General features: G+C 37.2%; 1 protein-coding gene across 2 annotated transcripts in view; it reads right to left on the minus strand.

Moving 5' to 3' along the window:
• Positions 1–6264, minus strand: part of MBNL3 (muscleblind like splicing regulator 3) — a 59657-nt gene extending 53393 nt beyond the window's left edge. For both annotated transcript variants that reach the window (XM_065900861.1, XM_065900859.1), the window contains exon 1: positions 6088–6264. In XM_065900861.1, coding sequence (XP_065756933.1) covers positions 6088–6264 — 177 coding nt within the window. The remainder of the gene's footprint in view (positions 1–6087) is intronic.
• Between the last annotated feature and the right edge of the window lie 18743 nt (positions 6265–25007).

Raw genomic sequence — 25007 nt, forward strand, 5'->3', positions numbered from 1 at the left:
ACCTGCACACCAGAAAGACAAGATCCAGCGTCATCCACCAGAACACAGGCACTAGTCCCCTCCACCAGGAAGCCTACACAACCCACTGAACCAACCTTAGCCACTGGGGACAGACACCAAAAACAACGGGAACTACGAACCTACAGCCTGCAAGAAGGAGACCCCAAACACAGTAAGATAAGCAAAATGAGAAGACAGAAAAACACACAGTAGATGAAGGAGCAAGATAAAAACCCACCAGACGTAACAAATGAAGAGGAAATAGGCAGTCTACCTGAAAAAGAATTCAGAATAATGATAGTAAAGATGATCCAAAATCCTGGAAATAGAATAGACAAAATGCAAGAAACATTTAACAAGGACCTAGAAGAACTAAAGATGAAACAAACAACAATGAACAGCAAAATAAATGAAATTAAAAATACTCTAGATGGGATCAAGAGCAGAATAACTGAGGCAGAAGAACGGATAAATGACCTGGAAAATAAAATAGTAGAAATAACTACTGCAGAGCAACATAAAGAAAAAAGAATGAAAAGAACTGAGGACAGTCGCAGAGACCTCTGGGAGAACATTAAAGGCACCAACATTCGAATTATAGGGGTTCCAGAAGAACAAGAGAAAAAGAAAGGGACTGAGAAAATATTTGAAGAGATTATAGTTGAAAACTTCCCTAATATGGGAAAGAAATAGTTAATCAAGTCTAGGAAGCACAGAGAGTCCCATACAGGATAAATCCAAGGAGGAAAATGCCAAGACACATATTAATCAAACTGTCAAAAATTAAATACAAAGAAAACATATTAAAAGCAGCAAGGGAAAAACAACAAATAACACACAAGGGAATCCCCATAAGGTTAACAGCTGATCTTTCAGCAGAAACTCTGCAAGCCAAAAGGGACTGGCAAAACATATTTAAAGTAATGAAGGAGAAAAATCTGCAACCAAGATTATTCTACCCAGCATGGATCTCATTCAGATTTGATGGAGAAATTAAAACCTTTACAGACAAGCAAAAGCTGAGAGAGTTCAGCACCACCAAACCAGCTCTACAACAACTGCTAAAGGAACTTCTCTAGGCAAGAAACACAAGAGAAGGAAAAGACCTACAATAACGAACCCAAAACAATTAAGAAAATGGGAATAGGAACATACATATCGATAATTACCTTAAATGTAAATGGACTAAATGCTCCCACCACAAGACACAGATTGGCTGAATGGATACAAAAACAAGACCCATATATTTGCAGTCTACAAGAGACCCACTTCAGACCTAGAGACACATACAGACTGAAACTGAGGGGATGGAAAAAGATATTTCATGCAAATGGAAACCAAAAGAAAGCTGGAGTAGCAATTCTCACATCAGACAAAATAGACTTTAAAATAAAGACTATTAAAAGAGACAAAGAAGGACACTACATAATGATCAAGGGATCGATCCAAGAAGATATAACAATTGTAAATATTTATGCATCCAACACAGGAGCACCTCAATACATAAGGCAAATACTAACAGCCATAAAAGGGGAAATGGACAGTAACACATTCATAGTAGGGGACTTCAACACCCCACTTTCACCAATGGACAGATCATCCAAAATGAAAATAAATAAGGAAACACAAGCTTTAAATGACACATTAAACAAGATGGACTTAACTGATATTCATAGGACATTCCATCCAAAAACAACAGAATACACATTTTTCTCAAGTGCTCATGGAACATTCTCCAGGATAGATCATATCTTGGGTCACAAATCAAGCCTTGGTAAATTTAAGAAAATTGAAATTGTATCAAGTATCTTTTCCGACCGCAACGCTATGAGACAAGACATCAATTACAGGAAAAGACCTGTAAAAAATACAAACACATGGAGGCTAAACAATACACTACTTAATAACGAAGTGATCACTGAAGAAATCAAAGAGGAAATTAAAAACTACCTAGAAACAAATGACAATGGAGACACGATGCCCCAAAATCTATGGGATGAGCAAAAGCAGTTCTAAGAGGGAAGTTTATAGCAATACAAGCCCACCTTAAGAAACAGGAAACATCTCGAATAAACAACCTAACCTTGCACCTCAAGCAATTAGAGAAAGAAGAACAAAAAACCCCAAATTTATCAGAAGGAAAGAAATCATAAAAATCAGATCAGAAATAAATGAAAAAGAAATGAAGGAAACGATAGCAAAGATCAATAAAACTAAAAGCTGGTTCTTTGAGAAGATAAACAAAATAGATAAACCATTAGCCAGACTCATCAGGAAAAAAAGGGAGAAGACTCAAATCAATAGAATTAGAAATGAAAAAGGAGAAGTAACAACTGACACTGCAGAAATGCAAAAGATCATGAGAGATTACTACAAGCAACTCTATGCCAATCAAATGGACAACCTGGAAGAAATGGACAAATTCTTAGAAATGCACAACCTGCCGAGACTGAATCAGGAAGAAATAGAAAATATGAACAGACCAATCACAAGCACTGTAATTGAAACTGATTAAAAATCTTCCAACAAACAAAAGCCCAGGACCAGATGGCTTCACAGGCGAATTCTATCAAACATTTAGAGAAGAGCTAACACCTATCCTTTTCAAACTCTTCTACAATATGGCAGAGGGAGGAACACTCCCAAACTCATTCTACGAGGCCACCATCACCTTGATACCAAAACCAGACAAGGATGTCACACAGAAAGAAAACTACAGGCCAATATCACTGATGAACATAGATGCAAAAATTCTCAACAAAATACTAGCAAACAGAATCCAACAGCACATTAAAAGGATCATACACCATGATCAAGTGGGGTTTATCCCGGGAATGCAAGGATTCTTCAATATACGCAAATCAATCAATGTGATAAACCATATCAACAAATTGAAGGAGAAAAACCATATGATCATCTCAATAGATGCAGAAAAAGCTTTCGACAAAATTCAACACCCATTTATGATAAAAACCCTCCAGAAAGCAGGCATAGAGGGAACTTTCCTCAACATAATAAAGGCCATATATGACAAACCCACAGCCAACATTGTCCTCAATGGTGAAAAACGGAAAGCATTTCCACTAAGATCAGGAACAAGACAAGGTTGCCCACTCTCACCACTCTTATTCAACATAGTTTTGGAAGTTTTAGCCACAGCAATCAGAGAAGAAAAGGAAATAAAAGGAATCCAAATTGGAAAAGAAGAAGTAAAGCTGTCAGTGTTTGCAGATGACATGACATTATACATAGAGAATCCTAAAGCTGCTACCAGAAAACTACTAGAGCTAATCAATGAATTTGGTAAAGTAGCAGGATACAAAATTAATGCCCAGAAATCTCTGGCATTCCTATACACTAATGATGAAAAATCTGAAAGTGAAATCAAGAAAACACTCCCATTTACCATTGCAACAAAAAGAAAAAATATCTAGGAAAAAACCTACCTAAGGAGACAAAAGACCTGTATGCAGAAAAGTATAAGACACTGATGAAAGAAATTAAAGATGATACAAATAGATGGAGAGATATACCATGTTCTTGGATTGGAAGAATCAACATTGTGAGAATGAAAAACGGAGCTGGAGGAATCAGGATCCCTGACTTCAGACTATACTACAAAGATACAGTAATCAAGACAGTATGGTACTGGCACAGAACAGAAATATAGATCAATGGAACAGGATAGAAAGCCCAGAGAGAAACCCACGCACATATGGTCACCTTATCTTTGATAAAGGAGGCAGGAATGTACAGTGGAGAAAGGACAGCCTCTTCAATAAGTGGTGCTGGGAAAACTGGACAGGTACATGTAAAATATGAGATTAGATCACTCCCTAACACCATACACAAAAATAAACTCAAAATGGATTAAAGACCTAAAGGTAAGGCCAGAAACTATCAAACTCTTAGAGGAAAACATAGGCAGGACACTCTATGACATAAATCACAGCAACATCCTTTTTGACCCACCTCCTAGAGAAATGGAAATAAAAACAAAAATAAACAAATGGGACCTAATGAAACTTCAAAGCTTTTGCACAGCAAAGGAAACCATAAAGAAGATGAAAAGACAACCCTCAAAATGGGAGAAAATATTTGCAAATGAAGCAACTGACAAAGGATTAATCTCCAAAATTTATAAGCAGCTCATGGAGCTTAATAACAAAAAAACAAACAACCCAATCCAAAAATGGGCCGAAGACCTAAATAGACATTTCTCCAAAGAAGATATACAGACTGCCAACAAACACATGAAAGAATTCTCAACATCACTAATCATTAGAGAAATGCAAATCAAAACTACAATGAGGTATCATCTCACACCAGTCAGAATGGCCATCATCAAAAAATCTACAAACAATAAACGCTGGAGAGGGTGTGGAGAAAAGGGAACCCTCTTGCACTGTTGGTGGGAATGTAACTTGATACAGCCACTGTGGAAAACAGTACGGAGGTTCCTTAAAAAACTACAAATAGAATAATCATATGACCCAGCAATCCCACTACTGGGCATATACCCTGAGAAAACCATAATTCAAAAAGAGTCATGTGCCAAAATGTTCATTGCAGCTCTATTTACAATAGCCTGGAGATGGAAACAACCTAAGTGCCCATCTTCGGATGAATGGATAAAGAAGGTGTGGCACATATATACAACGGAATATTACTCAGCCATAAAAAGAAACGAAATTGAGCTATTGTAATGAGGTGGATGGACCTAGAGTCTGTCATACAGCCTGAAGTAAGTCAGAAAGAGAAAGACAAATACTGTACGCTAACACATATATATGGAATTTAAGGGGAAAAAATGTCATGTAGAACCTGGGGGTAAGACAGGAATAAAGACATAGACCTACTAGAGAATGGACTTGAGGATATGGGGAGGGGGAAGGGTAAGCTTTGACAAAGCGAGAGAGTGGCATGGACATATATACACTACCAAACGTAAGGTAGATAGCTAGTGGGAAGCAGCCGCATAGCACAGGGAGATCAGTTCCGTGCTTTGTGACTGCCTGGAGGGGTGGGATAGGGAGGCTAGGAGGGAGGGAGATGCAAGAGGGAAGAGATATGGGAACATATGTATATATATAACTGATTCATTTTGTTGTAAAGCAGAAACTAACACACCATTGTAAAGCAATTATACTCCAATAAAGGTGTTAAGAAAAAAAGAAATTCAAACGGTTTTTAAGGTTAATTCATTTCCCCCCATATCCATTTTAACATAGTTTGAAAAAAAATCTGAAATGAATCATAGCAAATCTTACTAATTCAACGAGGATTCTATTATTATTTTTTACTCCTATACTTTAATTTGTACGTTTATGCTTAATTTAAGGATAACCATGGATAAAACATGAAAATCAGTGCATTTTTCGTTCTGCAATCATATATGTTCTATTCTACATAATATCTCACCTGTCCTCATATTTTGTTTATACTCATGTACATAATATTCAGGTTTGATGACCTTGGCAATAGACCTATCCTTATAAAATGTGCTCACAAATATGAAATTGGTCAATCAGTTGCTCAGGAAGAAAATTACATGAACCTAGTTTTGTAGCAAATATGTTTAAGTTAAAGGTTCAAAATATCCTTTAAGTAAGAAAATTCAAAATGCCATCATTTTCCTCCTGGATGGTGAGATTTTCACCTTATACTTTCTCTGTCTGACTTTATTTATCCTCTGATTGGTCCCTGCCAAGTATATTTTGATAATATAGATAATAAGCTATATTTCAGTGAAGGACTTCTCTATGTTGAGGACTATGACCACTGTATTAAAATCTAAATAATATACACAGACGTAAAGTACAGCAAGGCTACAACTTCTCACTCCTACAAAAATTTTTGAATTTTTTTTTATTTAAGTCTATCTATCTCGGTCAGTGAGCTTTGATTGGTGAGCTTTAGTCTGGCTTAGTTCTACAAAGTCTACATCCTGTCTTAAAAAACAAACAAACTTACTGCTTTCATGCTATCATTAACTTGACTAATTTCAAGGCACAACATATTTCAAAAAAAACCCAGAGAAATCAACAAGTTTCAATTAAAAATGATGTGCATTTAGATGAGACTCACCTTTAAAGAATCAAAACAAGCCATCACACGACCATTTTCCACATGGCAAACTCTTGGCGGATGGGCAAACTTGCAATCTGCATCAGCTCGAGAGCAGGTTCCTCTCTGAAATTCTCTACAGACTTCCAAAGTCAGCCACTTGGTATCACGAACCAGGGCAACATTGACAGCCGTCATATTGAAAGCAAAGTTAAAATCAAGTGCACCCTCTCTACAACACTATTACTGCTGTTGTTGAAAGGTTAAAAATAAATTCAAGCTAAATGTGAAGAGATAACTGGTTGCTTTGGTGAAAGGTTTCTTTGTTAGCACTTAAGTTTTCATTTAAGTGAAATTTGGTGGTCTAGTCAAACAAAAAGCCCACTATAAAATAAAAATCGTATCAGAATAACTAAAAATCAAATTAGAGACCAAGTCCTAAGAAGGCATCCGTCAAGGTTAAGATATTGAGTGCTTTATTTTTTTCCTCTGCTGAAGTTACTTCAAATAACTGGCAGAGTTTCAAAAGGATTCTGTGCTCTCCAGTTGATATTTTCAATTATTCTTGCAAAAAGCATATGCTGCTGGCTGCCTGTCAATGTGTGGAATGGTCTCAAGTCAAGGGGAGAAAAGTTTTTTTACCTATCTCTTGGCTTTAAAGATTAATAGGATGTTACAACTGCAATTTTTTTTTTTTGTTTTTGCTGCAAAATCGGGAGGAGGAAAAATGACTATGAAAATTGAGAATCAAAGAAAAAAAGAATGAACGAGTTGCTGAGAATGAACTACAAGCACACCAGGGTTTTTTTGCGGGGGTGGGGCGGGGAGAGGTGGCAGTGATGGTGGTAGGGAGAGGGTTTTATAAAGAGGCAGCTCGAAAGTGGAATCCAATCAGCAGAGTTTTCAGAAAAGGCACTTTCCAGAAACCTGCAAAAAATAAAATAAAATAAAATTAGCTAATATAACACATTGCTTCCGTTTTAAACTCTAGATTTGGAAAAGTAGTAATATATCCTCTTTAAAACAGGAAGCATCTAGATACTGACAGTGCAACATAGGAGACAGTCAGCCATTGTCAATAAAAAGGGCATTTCCCAGTATAGAACGGTACATAGTAAAAGGAAGCAACCACTTCGATTTACTGTTGAAATACGAGACTGGGCAACAACCCAATTAAAAAGAAAAAAAAGATTATTTCATTTTGGTCTGTTTGGGGGCAGAAATTCATTCAGGGGTCCACTGCACAGAAAGAGCCTGACATGTCAGCGCTTTATGTAGTCATGATCCACCTGTGTGTCTTCAGGTTTTAGAGGCTACCAAAGACCTGCCATTAAACTGGCTTTACTATGATCTGATCGAAGGCTTGATGATCTGCTCTCAAAATCCAGAAAACAGAAATTGCTAGGAAAATTTAAGATGCTCCAAGAGGTAACTGTGTATTTGAAATGTAATTGTTGATGATCACACAAAACAGATATGACATAACAAGCTGGAGACCCACTGCAAATGAGGTAGGGGAGAGACTGTGAAATGTAAAATGTGCTTCAGATCAAGAAAGAAATCCTTTGAAAAGATGTTGGATTTTTTTTTCTATGTATGCTCTATTAGTTCTTAGTCTTTATGAAGGGATATTGGAACAACTCAGAAGGAGGTTTCAGCATGGACAAATAAGTGAGATCGAAAGCACTGTTCATACATTAAATACTGTGCAGCTTTAGGGTTTGTACTTTAAACCAGTGTCGACCAGCAACAATTTCTAGGAACTCAGCTGAGAAGATAGATTAAATGTTAATTTATTGGCATTATGCCATGAACACATACCAAAATAACAGGGATTTTCTAAAGCAAAAGTAAGCTCTGAGTATCAGACAAATCAAACTAATTGTTAACTTCATCAAAAAAGTAGAATTAAAGTTCTTGAAGACATTTCATTTACTTTTTTAAACAGTTTCTTCAATAATTTTACAGAATCTGAATTTTTGCTTTATTCTTTACGCATTCAAGATGAAACTCAATATCACCTAATTTTTCAGATACCATTAGGAAATTAAGTATATAGAAAATTCATGCAGGCTTATCCAGTTAAGAGCAAAACGTGTTTCTCTAAGTCATTCTTCATGGAAATATTTCTAAAATGTATTATATGTAGCTTTGCCTTCTTAAAAAATACTGAACATAATTTGGGCTCTGGTTGAAGACATGGGGTCATAAAATGCCCTGGTAAGTATTACAGTTCTCTTTCAGTGGCAGATTGTTAATTGTCACTTCTACTGTCACTTCCCTTCCTGCCACAATATCTGCCATGGTGGATTGTCCAGCTCCTTTCTGGAATACATAATAGCTAATCATGAGCGTTGAATAAGAGTTAGTTACTCACTGTATGAGGGGCCTGCGGGCAAAGTGCAGGGCTTTCACGCAGAAGGTCTGTGACTACTCTTACTGGTTTGGAAACCCTTTTGCAGTATGTTCCATTCAGGACCACGTTCTAGAGGGTTAAGGTTGCCAGGTGAATGACCTCTAAAAATATTTAAAATATATATCTATTTTAAACAGCCAGATGGGGGAAATGCAAATGAAAATCACAATGTGATACCACTTCACACCCATTAGGATAGCTACAATAAAAAAGAAAAATTGGAGGGGTTTCCCTGGTGGCGCAGTGGTTGACAGTCCGCCTGCCGATGCAGGGGACACAGGTTCGTGCCCCAGTCCGGGAAGATCCCACATGCCGCGGAGCGGCTGCGCCCGTGAGCCATGGACACTGAGCCTGCGCATCCGGACCCCCTGTGCTCCGCAACGGGAGAGGCCACAACAGTGAGAGGCCCGCATACCGCAAAAAATAAGAAAAAAAAAAGAAGAAAAATTGAAACTATCGTACATTGCTGGTGGGAATGTAAAATAGTGCAGCTGCTGCAGCAGTATAACAGTTCCTCAAAATGTTAAGCAGGATCTCGAAGACATATGTGTACACTCATGTTCATAGCAGCACTATTCACAATCGCCAAGAGATAGAAACAATCCAAGTGTCCATCAGCGGATGAGTGGATACACAAAATGTGATACGTCAACACAATGAAATATTACTCTACCATAAAAAGGAATAAAGTACTGACACATGCCACAACACGAATGAACCCCCCCAAAAATGATGCTAAGTGGAAGAAGCCAGTCACAGCGGCCACATATTGTATGGTTCCATTTATATTAAATATCCAGAATAGGTAAATCCATAGAGTCAGAAAGCAAATTAGTGGTTGTGAGGGCCTGGGGAAGGGGAGAAAGTGGAGCAACTGCTGAATGTGTATGGGGTCTCCTTTGGGGGTGACGAAAATATTCTGGAATTAGACAGTGGTGATGGTTGCACAATTTTTTGAATATACCAAAGCCCATTCACTAAACTGTATACTTTAAATGAGTGAATTGGATAATATGTGAATTATATATCAATAAAGCTATTTTTTTAAGTCTAAAGAGACATGACAACCAAAAAAAAAAAAAGCTTCATAAGTGATGGAATTGGCTACCCCAATCTTTTCTTTCTTAGATTCTTCTTAGACACACATTCTTCTAAGTAGTGTTCTGAAGTTGAATTTCAAGAATAAATTCATTTCCACGCTTGTATTATAGAAAGTACTCTAATAAAAGAGTATGTTCTGTGAGTTTGTAAGTTTAGATTTAAAGATATATTCAAATTTAATCCTATAACTAAATTACATGGGCTGCCTGAACACATTTGAAAGAAAAATAATGAAAAAGAAATATATATATATATATATAAAAAATGGGTTTTTTCCTCAGAACATAAACGGTGAGTGAGGGTCTGGAGAAAGATTTTTCTACAGAGGTCTATCAAGTATAGAAACAAATAATAAATTTGAATTTTAAACTTTTACAAATGAAAAAATACAAACAGGAATTGAACTCTGGCCATGCATTTTATGTAAGACAGGGGGAATGGGAGAAGGAATTTTCTTCATTTTTAAAATTGACCTGTAACCTCTGATGGGACCCTGGCCAGCTCCTCAAAACAGTTCTAGCCAGCACATATCTGCATGTCTTCCTTCAAACTGGAACTATTTTTGGTGCTGGCACAGAAGAAGCTAGGTGCAACAACTAAAAAGAGCTGGTGTGACAGTGGAGAGATGTTCCGTCCTGCCGCGCTGCTCATCTCTGTATAAAAGACAGGGAGGGGGGTCCATTTCAAAGATCAACTTTGTTTGGGGGACAATACAACTTTATCTTCACTACTTTAGACTTGAGTAATAGGAATACGAGTTTGCTTTTCATGATTTATAGTCCTCTAATGTAGAACATGAAGTTACCATTTCTTAGTACATTTGTACTTGTATGGTATTCGCAGCTTGCAAGTGTTTTTATTTCATTGATCTTTGGAGCTCTAAAAAATACTCTAAACCATGGGTGATAACCCAAAAAGACCAATGAAGGAAATGAAGCTCAAGGAAGCTAAATTACTTATCTGAAGTTACAAAGCCTTAAGTGGTAGAACCATGGCTCCAGGCAAGATCCTCTGACTCTAAATCTCATGCTTAGATCCTGGCAGAGAAATGTAGCAGTGATCATTTCTTATCTCTTGTCTCTCTTGGGAATCTTAAACAACGAAAGCCAGTCATTTCTGTGTAGTACTTATGATTCCTTCTCAAAATTACGTTCATGCCTGTTGCAGTGCCATCTTCATAATATTCCTGAGTTGTGCTGCACCAACATTTATCCACATCCACTATATGCCGAGCACCGTTCTAGATGTGGAACAAGACTGATAAGGTCCCTGCTGTCGTAGAACTTCCTATGCTCATTTAAATAGAGAAGAAACCAAAGTCATAGCAAAGAGAAATGATTATGAGAGTTTATGAAGGGGTGGAAGCAGACTCTAGGTATTCTGATTCCAACACAGCTCTCTCATTCTCCCATGAATGGTACACCAAGCACTCTAACGTAACAATACTCTTAAACACACACTCAAACACTATTGCATAGAAACGAGTCACTAAAAGGAACACCCCAGAAATTACCACACCAAGTCTTACTGCTCTCCGGACTCCTCTTGAAGACAGTACTACTGTTCCCATTTTACAGATGGGGAAACAGAGGTGGAGAAGGGTTAAGTCTTGCACAAATTCATGTAGCTACCCTCAAGCCATGGTTCAAACCCAGGCAGTCTGCGACCAGAGCCCACCTTCTTAGTCATGTCATGATACTGTGTCTCCCTTATGGCACAGATCACATTCTTATTATAGGCCCTTAAGTTTTCTCCCTTATCAGACTGTAAATTCCATAAAAGTAGAGATCATGTTTTACTTAGTTTTGCTGACTCTATCTTCTCATTGGAAGTTAGAGCATGACAGCATTTCTCAGGATTCTTACTTCGAAAGGTCAAAGATTAAATGGTAACTTAACACTTCCAAGCAAGGAGTTTTGTCAGTTGAGCATCCTCTAGGCTGGCTGAGCTTTGGTCACCTCTGTCAGTTTCATATCTATCAGATCTGTAAAGTTGAGTATTTTCTCATAATTCTAGCTTTCAAATTGAAATGTTAATACCTGCAATTCTTGATATATAGAGCACTCAGTTTCGATAAAGAATGGTCTATTCCTGCTCTTTTGGTAACAGAAAGATCTTGGATTTAGAGTAAAAATATGAGATAACCAAATGACTTTTCTCTATATCTTTGGATAGTAGGTTAATTTTTGGAATGTTTTTGCCCAAGAATCAGTGTGATGAAACTGAACTGGGAGTGGGGTGAAGGAGATTTCACTTTGAGCCATAGGAAGAAACAAGAAACATCCCCGAAGTACATATTTTTCCTTGAAAGTAAAAGAGTTATTTTTGAATTTTAATTAATGCTCCTTTACAAAAATTCTATATTAGATATAACATAAGGAAAATAAAAAATGTTTTTACTTCAAGAAAACAATCCCTTTTAAAAATCACATTAAAAACATTTAGGAATAAACCTGACCAAGGAAGTTAAAAGACTTATATGTTGAGAACTATAAAACATTGATAAAGGGAATTGAAGATGATTTAAAGAAACAGAAAGATATCCCATGTTCTTGGACTGGAAGAATTAATCTTGTTAAAATGACCATACTACCCAAAGAAATCTACAGATTTAATGTGATCCCTATCAAAATATCCATGACATTTTTCACAGAACTGGAACAAATAATCCTAAAATTCATATGGAACCATAAAAGACCCTAAATTGCCAAAGCAATCCTGAGGAAAAAGAACAAAGCAGGAGGCATCGTTCTCCCTGACTTTAGGCTATACTATAAAGCTACAGTAATCAAAAAGCATGATATTGACACAAAAAACAGACATATGGATCAATGGAACAGAATAGAGCCCAGAAATAAACCGACACACTTACAGTCAATTAATTTTTGACAAAGGAGGCAAGAATATACAATGGTGAGAAGACAGTCTCATTGCAGCACCATTTGCAATAGCCAAGACATGGAAACAATCTAAGGGCCCATCAACTGATGACTGGACAAAGAAAATGTGGTGTGTGTGTGTGTGTGTGTATATATATATATATATATATATATATATATATATATATATAATGGAACACTACTGAGCCATAAAAAAGAATGAAATATACCCATTTGCAGCAACATGGATGGACCCAGGGAATAGCATATTAAGTGAAATATCAGACAGAGAAAGACAAATATCATATGATATCACTTATATGTGGAATCTAAAATATGATACAAATGAACTTCTTATTTACAAAACAGAACCAGACTCACAGACACAGAAAAAAAACTTATGGTTACCAAAGGGGAAAGGGAGGGGGAGAGAGAAATTAGGAGTTTGGGGTTAGCAGATACAAACTACTATATATAAAACAGATAAACACAAGGTCCTACTCTATAGCATAGCGAACTATATCTAATACCTTATAGTAAGCTATAGTGGAAAAGAATATATATACACACACACCTGAATCACCTTGCTGTACACCAGAAACGAACACAACATTGTAAATCAGCTATACTTCAATTTAAAAAAAGTTTTTACTTTAAAATTACATACACACTAGATTCATTATTAAGTAGATTATCTATATTTTTAAGGATTCAAACATTTTCTCATGGAATTGTTCTTGATGGTAAAACAAAATAAATAAATATTTTCTACTGATATAATGGAAATAGTACCTTGTTCCAGAGTGGCTTGCAAGGCCACTGCCAGCAGTTACTTTTGTCCCACTTTTTCTTACACTTTCCTCGTCTCCTCCTTTCTTTTGCCTTCCCTTCACAAGCCAGCACATAACATAGAAACATTGCCAGTGTCTGGTCCAGAAGATCACAAAGACGCTCTTTGGCACCTAAAGCAATATCTGAAGAGGCATTTCTTTAAATGTATTTATCGACCTCCGGAATAAACAATGAAAACAATGTTTTCTTTCTTTCCATTTTAAGCTTTCCTTACATCTGTATTACCACAAGGAATTCCTTGTGGCCATTTATTTTGGCTCTACGAATATATGACACGCCTGCTACATGCTGCTTGAATTGGCAGGCTAACAAGGCTTAAAAGCTTACAAGTTTTCTAATTTGCTTCAAGTTCTATTTCCCTCACATATTTAGCTTAGTGGTCCACCAATCCAGTTCTTTAAGGCATATGAGAGGTCCTCAGCACTGCAGATGGAAGCCATGATTTCACAAGCATCCTATAGAAAACTGAGTTTTATGTCTGAAAAAAATAAGTGTGAAAATAAGGACATTTCACCTATGTGCAGAACTTTTTCATTAAGCTTTTCTTTTAAGTTTCATTGAATTTTTTTCACAATATTCCCAGGGTAACAAATTTATCTTTTACAAAAAGCAGGTAAATCAAGTTATTCTGTTTCATAAAGCAATTAAAAGACCCACCTCAGTGCATATATATGGTCATAAAAAGAAAAAAAAACAGGTGCTACCCTGTCTCTTTCAAACATAGCTCTAGCAACAAATGTGATTGGTTTTGTTAGTCAGAGGAGTTCATCTTTTTTTAAAAAAAAGATATATCTCTTTTAAAATAATATATGAAATTATGAGAACTTGCTAATAAATGCCATTTAAATATTTTAAACTAATCCAATTTAATATAAAAACAACCTAAAACCTGGATTCTGCACACAGCTGTTATCAAACAACACTGGTTAATTGCTTGCTTATGTCCATGGGACAGAAATCCCAGAGCCATTAAAAGATCACCAGAAAACTGGATTTAAAATTGAAGACAGTAGGAACTTAACATATTTGGCAATTTAAGTCCTATAATGCTCAAGCATTTGAGATGAGAGAAATACAAAATGTCACAAGACATTGCATTTAATATATGCAGGGTGATTTTGCTTAAGATTCATTCAACAAATATTTATTGGGCATCTAATATGACCTACGCACTGATCTAGGTGCTGGGGATGCAAAGTTGAACAAGAAGATTAAATCCCTGGCCTGAGAATCATACATTCAACTGGTTGGCCATGAATGGGGATGGGGGGGTGGCGAAAATAAATAAAAAATCATATCCGTCATTCATTTTATCCATTTAACAAATACCTATTATGATTCCCTAAAATTCAAGCCAATGAGGTCTTTAAAAATGTTCATGTGGGGCTTCCCTGGTGGCGCACTGGTTGAGAGTCCGCCTGCTGATGCAGGGGACATGGGTTCGTGCCCCGGTCTGGGAAGATCCCACATGCCGTGGGAGCGGCTGGGCCTGTGAGCCATGAGCCGCTGAGCCTGCGCGTCCGGAGCCTGTGCTCCGCAACGGGAGAGGCCACAACAGTGAGAGGCCCGCGTACCACAAAAAAAAAAAAAAAAAAAAATGTTCATGTGGAATAACAAATATTGGTGAGGATGTGAAGAAAAGGGAACCCTTGTACACTGTTGGTGGGAGTGTAAATTGGTGCAGCCACTATGGAGAACAGTACAAAGGTTCCTCAAAAAACTAAAAACAGAACTACCATATGATTCAGCAATCCCACTCCTGGGCATATATCCCAAGAAATGAAAACACTAATTTGAAAAGATACATACACCCCAATGTTCAGAGGAGCATTATTTATAATAGCCAAGATATGGAAGCAACCTAAGTGTCCATCAACAGATGAATGGATAAAGAAGATATAGTATACAATATACTATGGAATACTACTCAGCCATAAAAAAGAATGAAATGTTGCCATTTGCAACAACATGGATGGACTTAAAGGGTATTATGCTTGCTGAAATAAGTCAGAGAAAGATAAATACTGTATGTTGTCACTTATATGTGGAATTTAAAAAATAAAACACACTAGTGAATGTATCAAAAAAGAAATAGACTCACAGATATATAGAACAAACTAGTGGTTGCCAGTGGGGAGAGGAAAGGGGGGAGGGGCAAGATAAGGGTAGGGGATTAAGAAGTACAAACTATTATGTATAAAATAAGCTACAAGGATAGATTGTACAGAACAGGGAATATAGCCAATATTTTATAATATCTATAAACGGAGTATAATCTTTAAAAAATTGTGAATCACTTGTATACCTGAAACTTTTATAATATCGTAAATCAACTATATCTCAATAAATAAATAAATAAAAATGAAAATGTTCACGTGGGAAAGTGTCCGTTAATCAACAAACATTTATTGTGTCCACCAACAATATGCACAGACTTGTGTCACACGCTTCTGGGGAACCAGACGAGCTTTAAAACACTGCCTGTGTACTCAAGAAACCTCTTTTGAGTTGGGGAGACAAGAACAACATAATATGAAATAAAAGCAAACAATGTAGACAATTAAGAGCAAAATTTAGTAACATTAACAACAAATGTGATGAGAGTTCTGAGAAGAGGATGTCACTCAGGCCTGAAGTTGTCAAGGGAGTTTTCCAAGAGGAGAAAGTGGAGCTGGGTCTTAATGAATGAGAAGGACCTAGGTGAGGATGGAGGGGTAGAGAGACTTCCTAGAAAGAGGAACAGCACGAATGAGGATGAGATGAGAAGATTAGGTATCAGGTATTTGTAGGATGGTGAGCACACATGGGCGGGCTAGGATGGCAGGTTCATACTGTGGAAGACAAATCATTTGTGCGTTGTTTCTGAAGATCCTTGAAAATGGCTCAAGGACTGTAATGTTTATTATAGAAATAGGAGCCGCTCTCAAAGATTTTAAGCAGAGTAGAAACTTAGTGGCCATAAATGCAGTATGGTAACAATGATCTGCCCTTGCAAAATTGTTTTATTTAAGGAGCCCACAACACACAATCAGAGCAAAGTTTACACATCTGACATACTCTGCAAGAACAAAAGATGAGAGAGAAGTGGGTGGATGTCAGAGTGTTTCTCTAGTTCACAGGCTCTGTGAGGACAGGACAGGCAGTGATTCAAGTCAGGCTGCCATGAAAAGTGGGTAAAAAAACAAACTGAAAAGTGCAGCTTCTTGCTTTCATTTTGCTAATTACACATTTATCAATGACCCCCATCATTAAGGACACATAACTGTATTCCTATTTTACAAAGTGACTCAAATGTTTTTCAGTCTTACTCTCTGCAAGGTAAATTCCTTTTAAAAATGTAGTTGAAACTTCAGCAAGAATTTCTTTTCTTCAGTTAGATTTTGCTACAGAACAAGCTCATGCCAGGAGTTAAATTTAGATAGCAACTTTTTGGCTGTAATGGCATCCTGTAAATTCCTGCTACAGGACTTTAACCAGCACCCCAGTGGCTGGAAAGTGTTCGTGCTCCTCCCAAAGTACATACTGAATTGAACTCAATTCAATTTTCAGGGCCAATTTACTCACTGATAAGATTTGGTTGAACATTCACTATTCACCAACACACACACACACAAACACACACACATTGGAAAACAATCATCAGAAGCTATCACAAAATGTTTATTTATCCTTTAAATACTTGAACAGCTCAAGTAACTCTAGTCAAATTTGTGAGTCACATAAGTATGACTATTTGTCAGAGAGGTAAACTAAACTAGCATCTAAGTGATTTGATCATGTAAAGGGATTCATCACTGTATCTAGTAAGCATCCAGTGAGGGCTTCCTTACCTGACTTCATCACTGGTATTATGCCCAATAAATTCAGATTCTCAATCTCAGTACAAAGCCTCCAATCCTTATTAGGAGCACTTATAAGACCAGTAAAAGATTGAGGAAAAAAGCTTTATGGCTAAAAAAGTTGGGAGAGGACCAAAGGTACCCTGATTTCAAGGACCAAGTAATTTAATACATCAATGCCAAAAGTTCTAGTAAGACGTGAAGGGAGTTTTCTGGGAAAGTAAATTTCTTAAGCAAGTATACACAAGAGTTCTATCGTCTATGTCTGAAGTTACTGTTGCTAGAGGCATTATTTCACATTCATATTATACACAACAGTGACATATCTGTAAGCTAACTGCCTAGAGTTAATTGGAAAGCTGGGTACTTTAGTAAAGAATTATTCATCAAGAAAAAATAGGGAGACGACTCAAAATCAGAAATAAAAGAGTAGATATTACAACTGATGTCACAGAAATACAAAGGATTATGGGAGTACTATGAGGAATTATATGCTAACAAATTGGACAATCTAGAAATACTGGATAAATTCCTAGTAACATACTACCTACTAAGTCCAAATCATGGTGAAATAGACCAGAACAGACCAATAACAAATAAGGTGATCAAATCAGTAATCAAAAGCCTCCCAACAAACAAAAGTCCAAGACCAGATTGCTTCACTGGTGAATTCTACCAAACATTCAAAGAATTAATATCAATCCTTCTCAAACTCTTCCAAAAAAATAGAAGAGAATGGAAGTCTTCCAAACTCATTTCACAAGGCCTGCATTACCCTAATATCAAAACCAGTCAAAAATGCCACTACAGGATTCCCTGGTGGCGCAGTGGTTAAGAATCTGCCTGCCAATGCACGGGACATGAGTTTGAGCACTGGTCCAGGAAGATCCTACATGTCGTGAAGCAACTAAGCCCATGCACCACAACTACTGAAGACCTGTGCTCTAGAGCCCACGTGCCACAACTACTGAAGCCTGTGCGCCTAGAGCCCATGCTCCGCAACAAGAGAAGCCACCACAATGAGAAGCCTGCACACCGCAACAAAGAGTAGCCCCCACTCGCCGCAACTAGAGAAAGCCCACACACAGCAACATAGACCCAACGCAACCAAAACTAAATAAATAAAATTTAAAATGCCACAAGGAAAGAAAATTACAGGCCAATTTCCCTGATGAACATAGATACAAAAATGCTCAACAAAATATTAGGAAACTGAATTCAACAATATATTAAAAGGTTCATACTCCAAGATCAAGTGGGATTTATTCCAGGGATGGAAAGATGGTTCAGCATCTGCAAATCAGTCAATGTGGTACAAAACATTAACAAAATGAAGGGGCTTCCCTGGTGGTGCAGTGGTTGAGAGTCCACCTGCCAATGTGGGGGACACGGGTTCGTGCTCCAGTCCGGGAGGATCCCACATGCCGTGGAGCAGCTGGGCCCGTGAGCCATGGCTGATGAGCCTGCACTTCCGGAGCCTGTGCTCCGCAACAGGAGAGGCCACAACAGTGAGAGGCCTGCGTACCGCAAAAAAAGCAAAACAAAAAAAAAAATGAAGGATAAAAATCATATGATCATCTCAACAAATGCAGAAAAAGCATTTGACAAAATTCAACACCCATTTATGATAAAAACTCTCAACAAAGTGGGTAGAGAGGAACACAGTAAAGGACATATATAACAAGCCCACAGCTAACATCTTACTCAATGGTTGAAAGCTTAAAGCTTTTCTGCTAATATCAGGAGCCAGAGAAGGATGCCTATTTTCAGAAACTTTTATTCAACATAGTATTGGGAATCCTACCCAGAGCAATTATTCAAGAAAAAGAAATAAAAGAAATCCAAATTGGATGGGAAGAAGTAAAACAGTCGCTGTTTGCAGATGACATGATATTACATATAGAAAACTCTAAAGATTCCATCAGAAAACTCCTAAAACAAATAAGTGAATTCAGTAAAGCTGCAGGATACAGAATCAATACATAAAAGTCTGCTGTGTTTCTATACACTAATAATGAAGTATCAGAAAGAGTAATTAAGAAAACAATCCTAAAGTAGCAGGACACAAAATTAATGCACAGAAATCTCTTGCATTCCTATACACTAATGATGAAAAATGTGAAAGTGAAATTAAGAAAGCACTCCCATTTACCACTGCAACAAAAAGAATAAAATACCTAGGAATAAACCTACCTAAGGAGACAAAAGACCTGTATGCAGAAAATTATAAGACACTGATGAAAGAAATTAAAGATGATACAAATAGATGGAGAGATATACCATGTTCTTGGATTGAAAGAATCAACATTGTGAAAATGATTCTACTACCCAAAACAATCTACAGATTCAATGCAATCCTTATCAAACTACCACTGGCATTTTTCACAGAAGTAGAACACAATTTGTATGGAAACACAAAAGATCCCGAATAGCCAAAGCAATCTTGAGAACGAAAAACTGAGCTGGAGGAATCAGGCTCCCTGACTTCAGACTATACTACAAAGCTACAGTAATCAAGGCAGTATGGTACTGGCACAAAAACAGAAATATAGATCAATGGAACAGGATAGAAAGCCCAGAGATAAACCCACACACATATGGTCACCTTATCTTTGATAAGAAGGCAAGGATATACAGTGGCGAAAAGACAGCCTCTTCAATAAGTGGTGCTGGGAAAACTGGACAGCTACATGTAAAAGAATGAAATTAGAACACTCCCTAACGCCATACACAAAAATAAACTCAAAATGGATTAAAGACCTAAATGTAAGGCCAGACACTATCGAACTCTTAGAGGAAAACATAGGCAGAACACTCTAGGACATAAATCACAGCAAGATTCTTTTTGACCCACCTCTTAGAGAAATGGAAATAAAAACAAAAATAAACAAATGGGACCTAATGAAACTTCAAAGCTTTTGCACAGCAAAGGAAACCATAAATAAGATGAAAAGACAACCCTCAGAATGGGAGAAAATATTTTCAAATGAAGCAACTGACAAATGAGTAATCTCCAAAACATACAAGCAACTCATGCAGCTCAGTATCAAAAGAACAAACAACCCAATCCAAAAGTGGGCAGAAGACGTAAATAGACATTTCTCCAAAGAAGATATACAGACTGCCAACAAACACATGAAAGAATGCTCAACATCATTAATCATTAGAGAAATGCAAATCAAAACTACAATGAGATATCAACCCACACTGGTCAGAATGGCCATCATCAAAAAATCTACGAACAATAAATGCTGGAGAGGGTGTGGAGAAAAGGGAACCCTCTTGCACTGTTGGTGGGAATGTAAATTGATACAGCCACTATGGAGAACAGTATGGAGGTTCGTTAAAAAACTAAAAATAGGACTACCATATGACCCAGCAATCCCACTGCTGGGCATAAACCCTGAGAAAACCATAATTCAAAAAGAATCATGTACCAAAATGTTCATTGCAGCTCTATTTACAATAGCCAGGACATGGAAGCAACCTAAGTGTCCATCAACAGATGAATCGATAAAGAAGATGTGGCACATATATACAATGGAATATTACTCAGCCATAAAAAGGAATTAAACTGAGTTATTTGTAGTGAGGTGGATGGACCTAGAGACTGTCACACAGAGTAAAGTAAATCAGAATGAGAAAAACAAATACCATATGCTAACACTTATACATGGAATCTAAAAAAGAAAAGAAATAAAATGGTCAGAAGAACCTAGGCACAAGACGGGAATAAATATGCAGACCTACTAGAGAATGGACTTGAGGATACAAGGAGGGGGAAGGGTAAGCTGGGACAAAGTGAGAGAGTGGCATGGACATGTATACACTTCCAAACGTAAGATAGATAGATAGTGGGAAGCAGCTGCATAGCACATGGAGATCAGCTCGGTGCTCTGTGACCACCAAAGGGGTGGGCTAGGGAGGGTGGGATGGAGGGAGATGCAAAAGGGAAGAGATATGGGGACATATGTATATGCATAACTGATTCACTTTGTTATAAAGCAAAAACTAACACACCATGGCAAAGCAATTATACTCCATTAAAGATGTTTAAAAAAAAACAATCCTATTTACCATTGCATCAAAAAGAATAAAATACCTAGAAATAAATTTAACCAAGGAGGTAAAAGACCTATATATTGAAAACTATAAGACATTAATGAAAGAAATTGAAGAAGACAGAAATAAATAAAAAGATATTCTGTGCACATGGATTGAAAGAATTAATATTGTTAAAACGTCCATACTAGCCAAAGCAATATACAGGTTCAGTACTATCCCTACCAAAATTCCAATGAGATTTTTTACAAAAATAGAAAAACAGTCCTAAAATTAATATGGAACCATAAAAGACCCCAAATAGCCAAAGCAATCTTGAGAAAGAACAAAGCTGGAGGCACCACACCATGGTCCTTGATTTCAAACTATATTACAAAGCTATAGTAATTAATGGTATTGGCATAAAAACAGATACATAGATCAATGGAACAGAATAGACAGCCCATCAATAAACCCACTCGTATATGGTCAGTTAATTTATGACTAAAGAAGCCAAGAATGTACAGTGAGGAAAGGATAGTGTCTTCAATAAACAGTGTTGGGAAAATTGGACAGCCACATGCAAAATAACGAAACTAAACCACTATCTTACACCACACACAAAAATTAACTCAAAATGGATTAAAGATTTGAGTATAAGACCTGAAACCATAAAACCCCTAGAAGAAAACATAGGTAGTAATAAGCCCCTTGACATAGGTCCTGGCAATGATTTTTTTTGAATCTGACACCAAAAGTGAACGCAACAAAAGCAAAAATAAACAAGTAGGACTACATCGAAATAAAAAGCTTCTGCACAGCAGAGGAAACCACCAATGGAATAAAAAGGCAACCTACTGAATGGGAGGAAATATTTGCAAAGCATATATCTGATAAAGGGCTAATATCCAAAATATATAAAGAACTCATACAATTCAATAGCCCCAAAACCCCCAAATAATCTGATTTTAAAATGTGCAGAAGATCTTAATAGATATTTTTCCAAAGAGGATATACAGATGGCCAACAGATACATGAAAAGATGCTCTACAACATTAACCATCAGAGAAACCACAATGAGATACCACCTCACACCAGTCAGGATGGCTATTATCAAAAAGACTAGAAATAACAAATGTTGGTGAGGATGTGGAGAAAAGGGAATCCTAGTGCACTGTTGGTGGGAATGTAAATTGGTACAGACGCCATGAAAACCAGTATGGAGGTTCTTCAAAAAATTAAAAATAGAACTACCGTATGATACAACAATCCCACTTCTGGGTATTTATTCAAAGAAAACGAAAACACTAATTTGAAAAGATATATGCACCTCCGTGTTCACTGCAGCATTATTTACAGTAGCCAAGGTATGGAAACAACCCAAGTGTCCATGGATGGATGAACGGATAAAGAAATTGTGATATATAAGTAGATATAATAGAATATTATCAGCCATAAAAATGAATGAAATCCTCCCATTTGTGACAACATGGATGGACCTTGAGGGCTTTATGGTAAGTGAAATAAGTCAGACAGAGAAAGACAAATACCATATGGTTTCTCTTACATGTGGGAAAAAATACACACACACACACACACACACACACACACACACACACACACATATAAAATCCAAGTGTTCATAGATATAGAGAACAGATTGATGGCTGCCAGAGGTGGGGGATGGGAGTGGGAGAAATGGGTGAATATTTTTGTTTGTTTAAATAAATTGAATTTTAAAAAAAGAATTAGGAGTGAAGAGTTCAGAGCACAGACAGGTCAGAATCTTAAGTTCTACATTTCCCAAACTTCACACTGAGAGTATACTTAACAGCCTCTAAAATAAGAATTCCAGTTTTCTCTTGATATTTCAGAGTGATTTATACTGGATTGGAAATTATGGGTGTCTCTTTATAGAAAAATTTAGAGAAAATGTAAAATAGACTGTCTTTTTAACATCTTTTAACTGAATTTTGGACAAGTAGTCAATGCCCTTGCTAACACTGAAGAAAGGTGTGTAACTATAATACTGTCATTATAAAGTTGTCTTCCTGGCCCAGATAGAATAGTTCTCTTCTATTGTTCAGTCAATCTCAACAAGTCTCAAAGGAAAGATTACAAAACTTCCAAAGCAGAGGGGGGCGAGGAAGAAGATTGCTTCAATTGTACCATGAAAATGGAAAGCAACACCTAAACCCTGAAATGTAATACTCATCTTCTATAAGAACAATTCTGTGAAATCTATCAATTTCAACTCTGGTTTGCCTCAATAAATGGGAAAATAACTTATGTTCCTACTTCTGTAAGGTATATAACTTAAATCCAGATTTCATATTTTAAAAGGAAGGTATAGAAAAATCAAGCCCACATCAAATATGAAAATACCCCAAATAACTGTAAATGTGGTCACAGCAGAATTATCGAAGCCAGGGCTTCCCTGGTGGTGCAGTGGTTAAGAATCTGCCTGCCAATGCAGGGGACAGGGGTTCGATCCCTGGTCTGGGAAGATCCCACATACCGCGGAACAACTGAGCCTGTGCACCACAACTACTGAGCCTGAGCTCTAGAGCCCGCGAGCCACAACTCCTGAAGCCAGTGCTCCTAGAGCCCGTGCTCCACAACAAGAGAAGCCACTGCAATGAGAAGCCCGTGCACCGCAACGAAGAGTAGCCCCCGCTCGCCGCAACTAGAGACAGCCCGTGCACAGCAACGAAGACCCAATGCAGCCAAAAATAAATAAATAAAATAAATACATAAAATAAAATAAAATAAAAATAATTATCAAAGCCAGTGAGGAGCAAAGTAACCTATTGATTACTTCAACCTTGAACAGTGGCCCAGAATGGTTCATCTACTTGGCTAAAATGCCTGAAACTGTTAGTGTACACATGAAGAGCACATGGTCCGATTTCATCATATCTGATACCTTGTCCATCTGCGGTCAGAATGGGTGGGCAGATTCCCAAAGTTTAACCCAATTGTCCTGATTCATTTAGTTTCTTTCACTGACAACACATATCCATGTTTGAGCTTAATTCCTGGCTATGGATGAATTTCACATTGCTGAAAACCAGAAGGGCACTCTCTGAAGCTTTGAATCCCTGGGGAAAGGCAGTCCCTTGCCACTGATATAAGGATTTATTGACCCCTGTGAGTCTGTGTCTTCCATTAATTTCAGTGCAACTGCCTTGACACCCTCTTTCAGTTTCAGAGACCACCACCTTCTTTACACACATGATTTTGTCCCAACTGCCTCTCTACTGTAGACAAACTTTAGACTCTACTTTTCTATGATGGTCTACCTGGTCTTCTTTAATTTCTAAAACCTTTTAGAATCAGAATCAGTTTATCTGCTTATAACCATCTGACTGACCCTCCCGGCCATAGTCTGTTGCTAGCCAAAACATATGATCTGGCATATTTCTCCTGCTAACCAAATGTTTGGTTTTGGCTTCTCTTTTCCTATTTCTACCTACGAGAGTCCATTTCTCCTGCTATCCTCTGTGGTCAGGATAAACATAAATACCAACTATTCCATTAAGAACATTCTCTATATCAATTTCGAATCAATTGAGACACTGGGAATTTTATTGAGTAAAAATTCCAAAAGTGAGTTTAGGGTTCACAAAATAACCACTAAAACACAATAAGAAGGATAAATTTGCTTTGCTGAGCAGATTTAATGATGTATTCTAAAGTGGTATCTTAGTTATTAGACAACTGGTATTTCTAGAGGTTAATACTACTTAACATTTACGGAGCTCGTATTCTGTGCCAGACACTGTGTTAAGAGTTTTATATTCATTATCTCAT

This window comes from Phocoena phocoena, chromosome X (genome assembly GCF_963924675.1).
Source record: "Phocoena phocoena chromosome X, mPhoPho1.1, whole genome shotgun sequence".
NCBI lineage: Eukaryota > Metazoa > Chordata > Mammalia > Artiodactyla > Phocoenidae > Phocoena > Phocoena phocoena.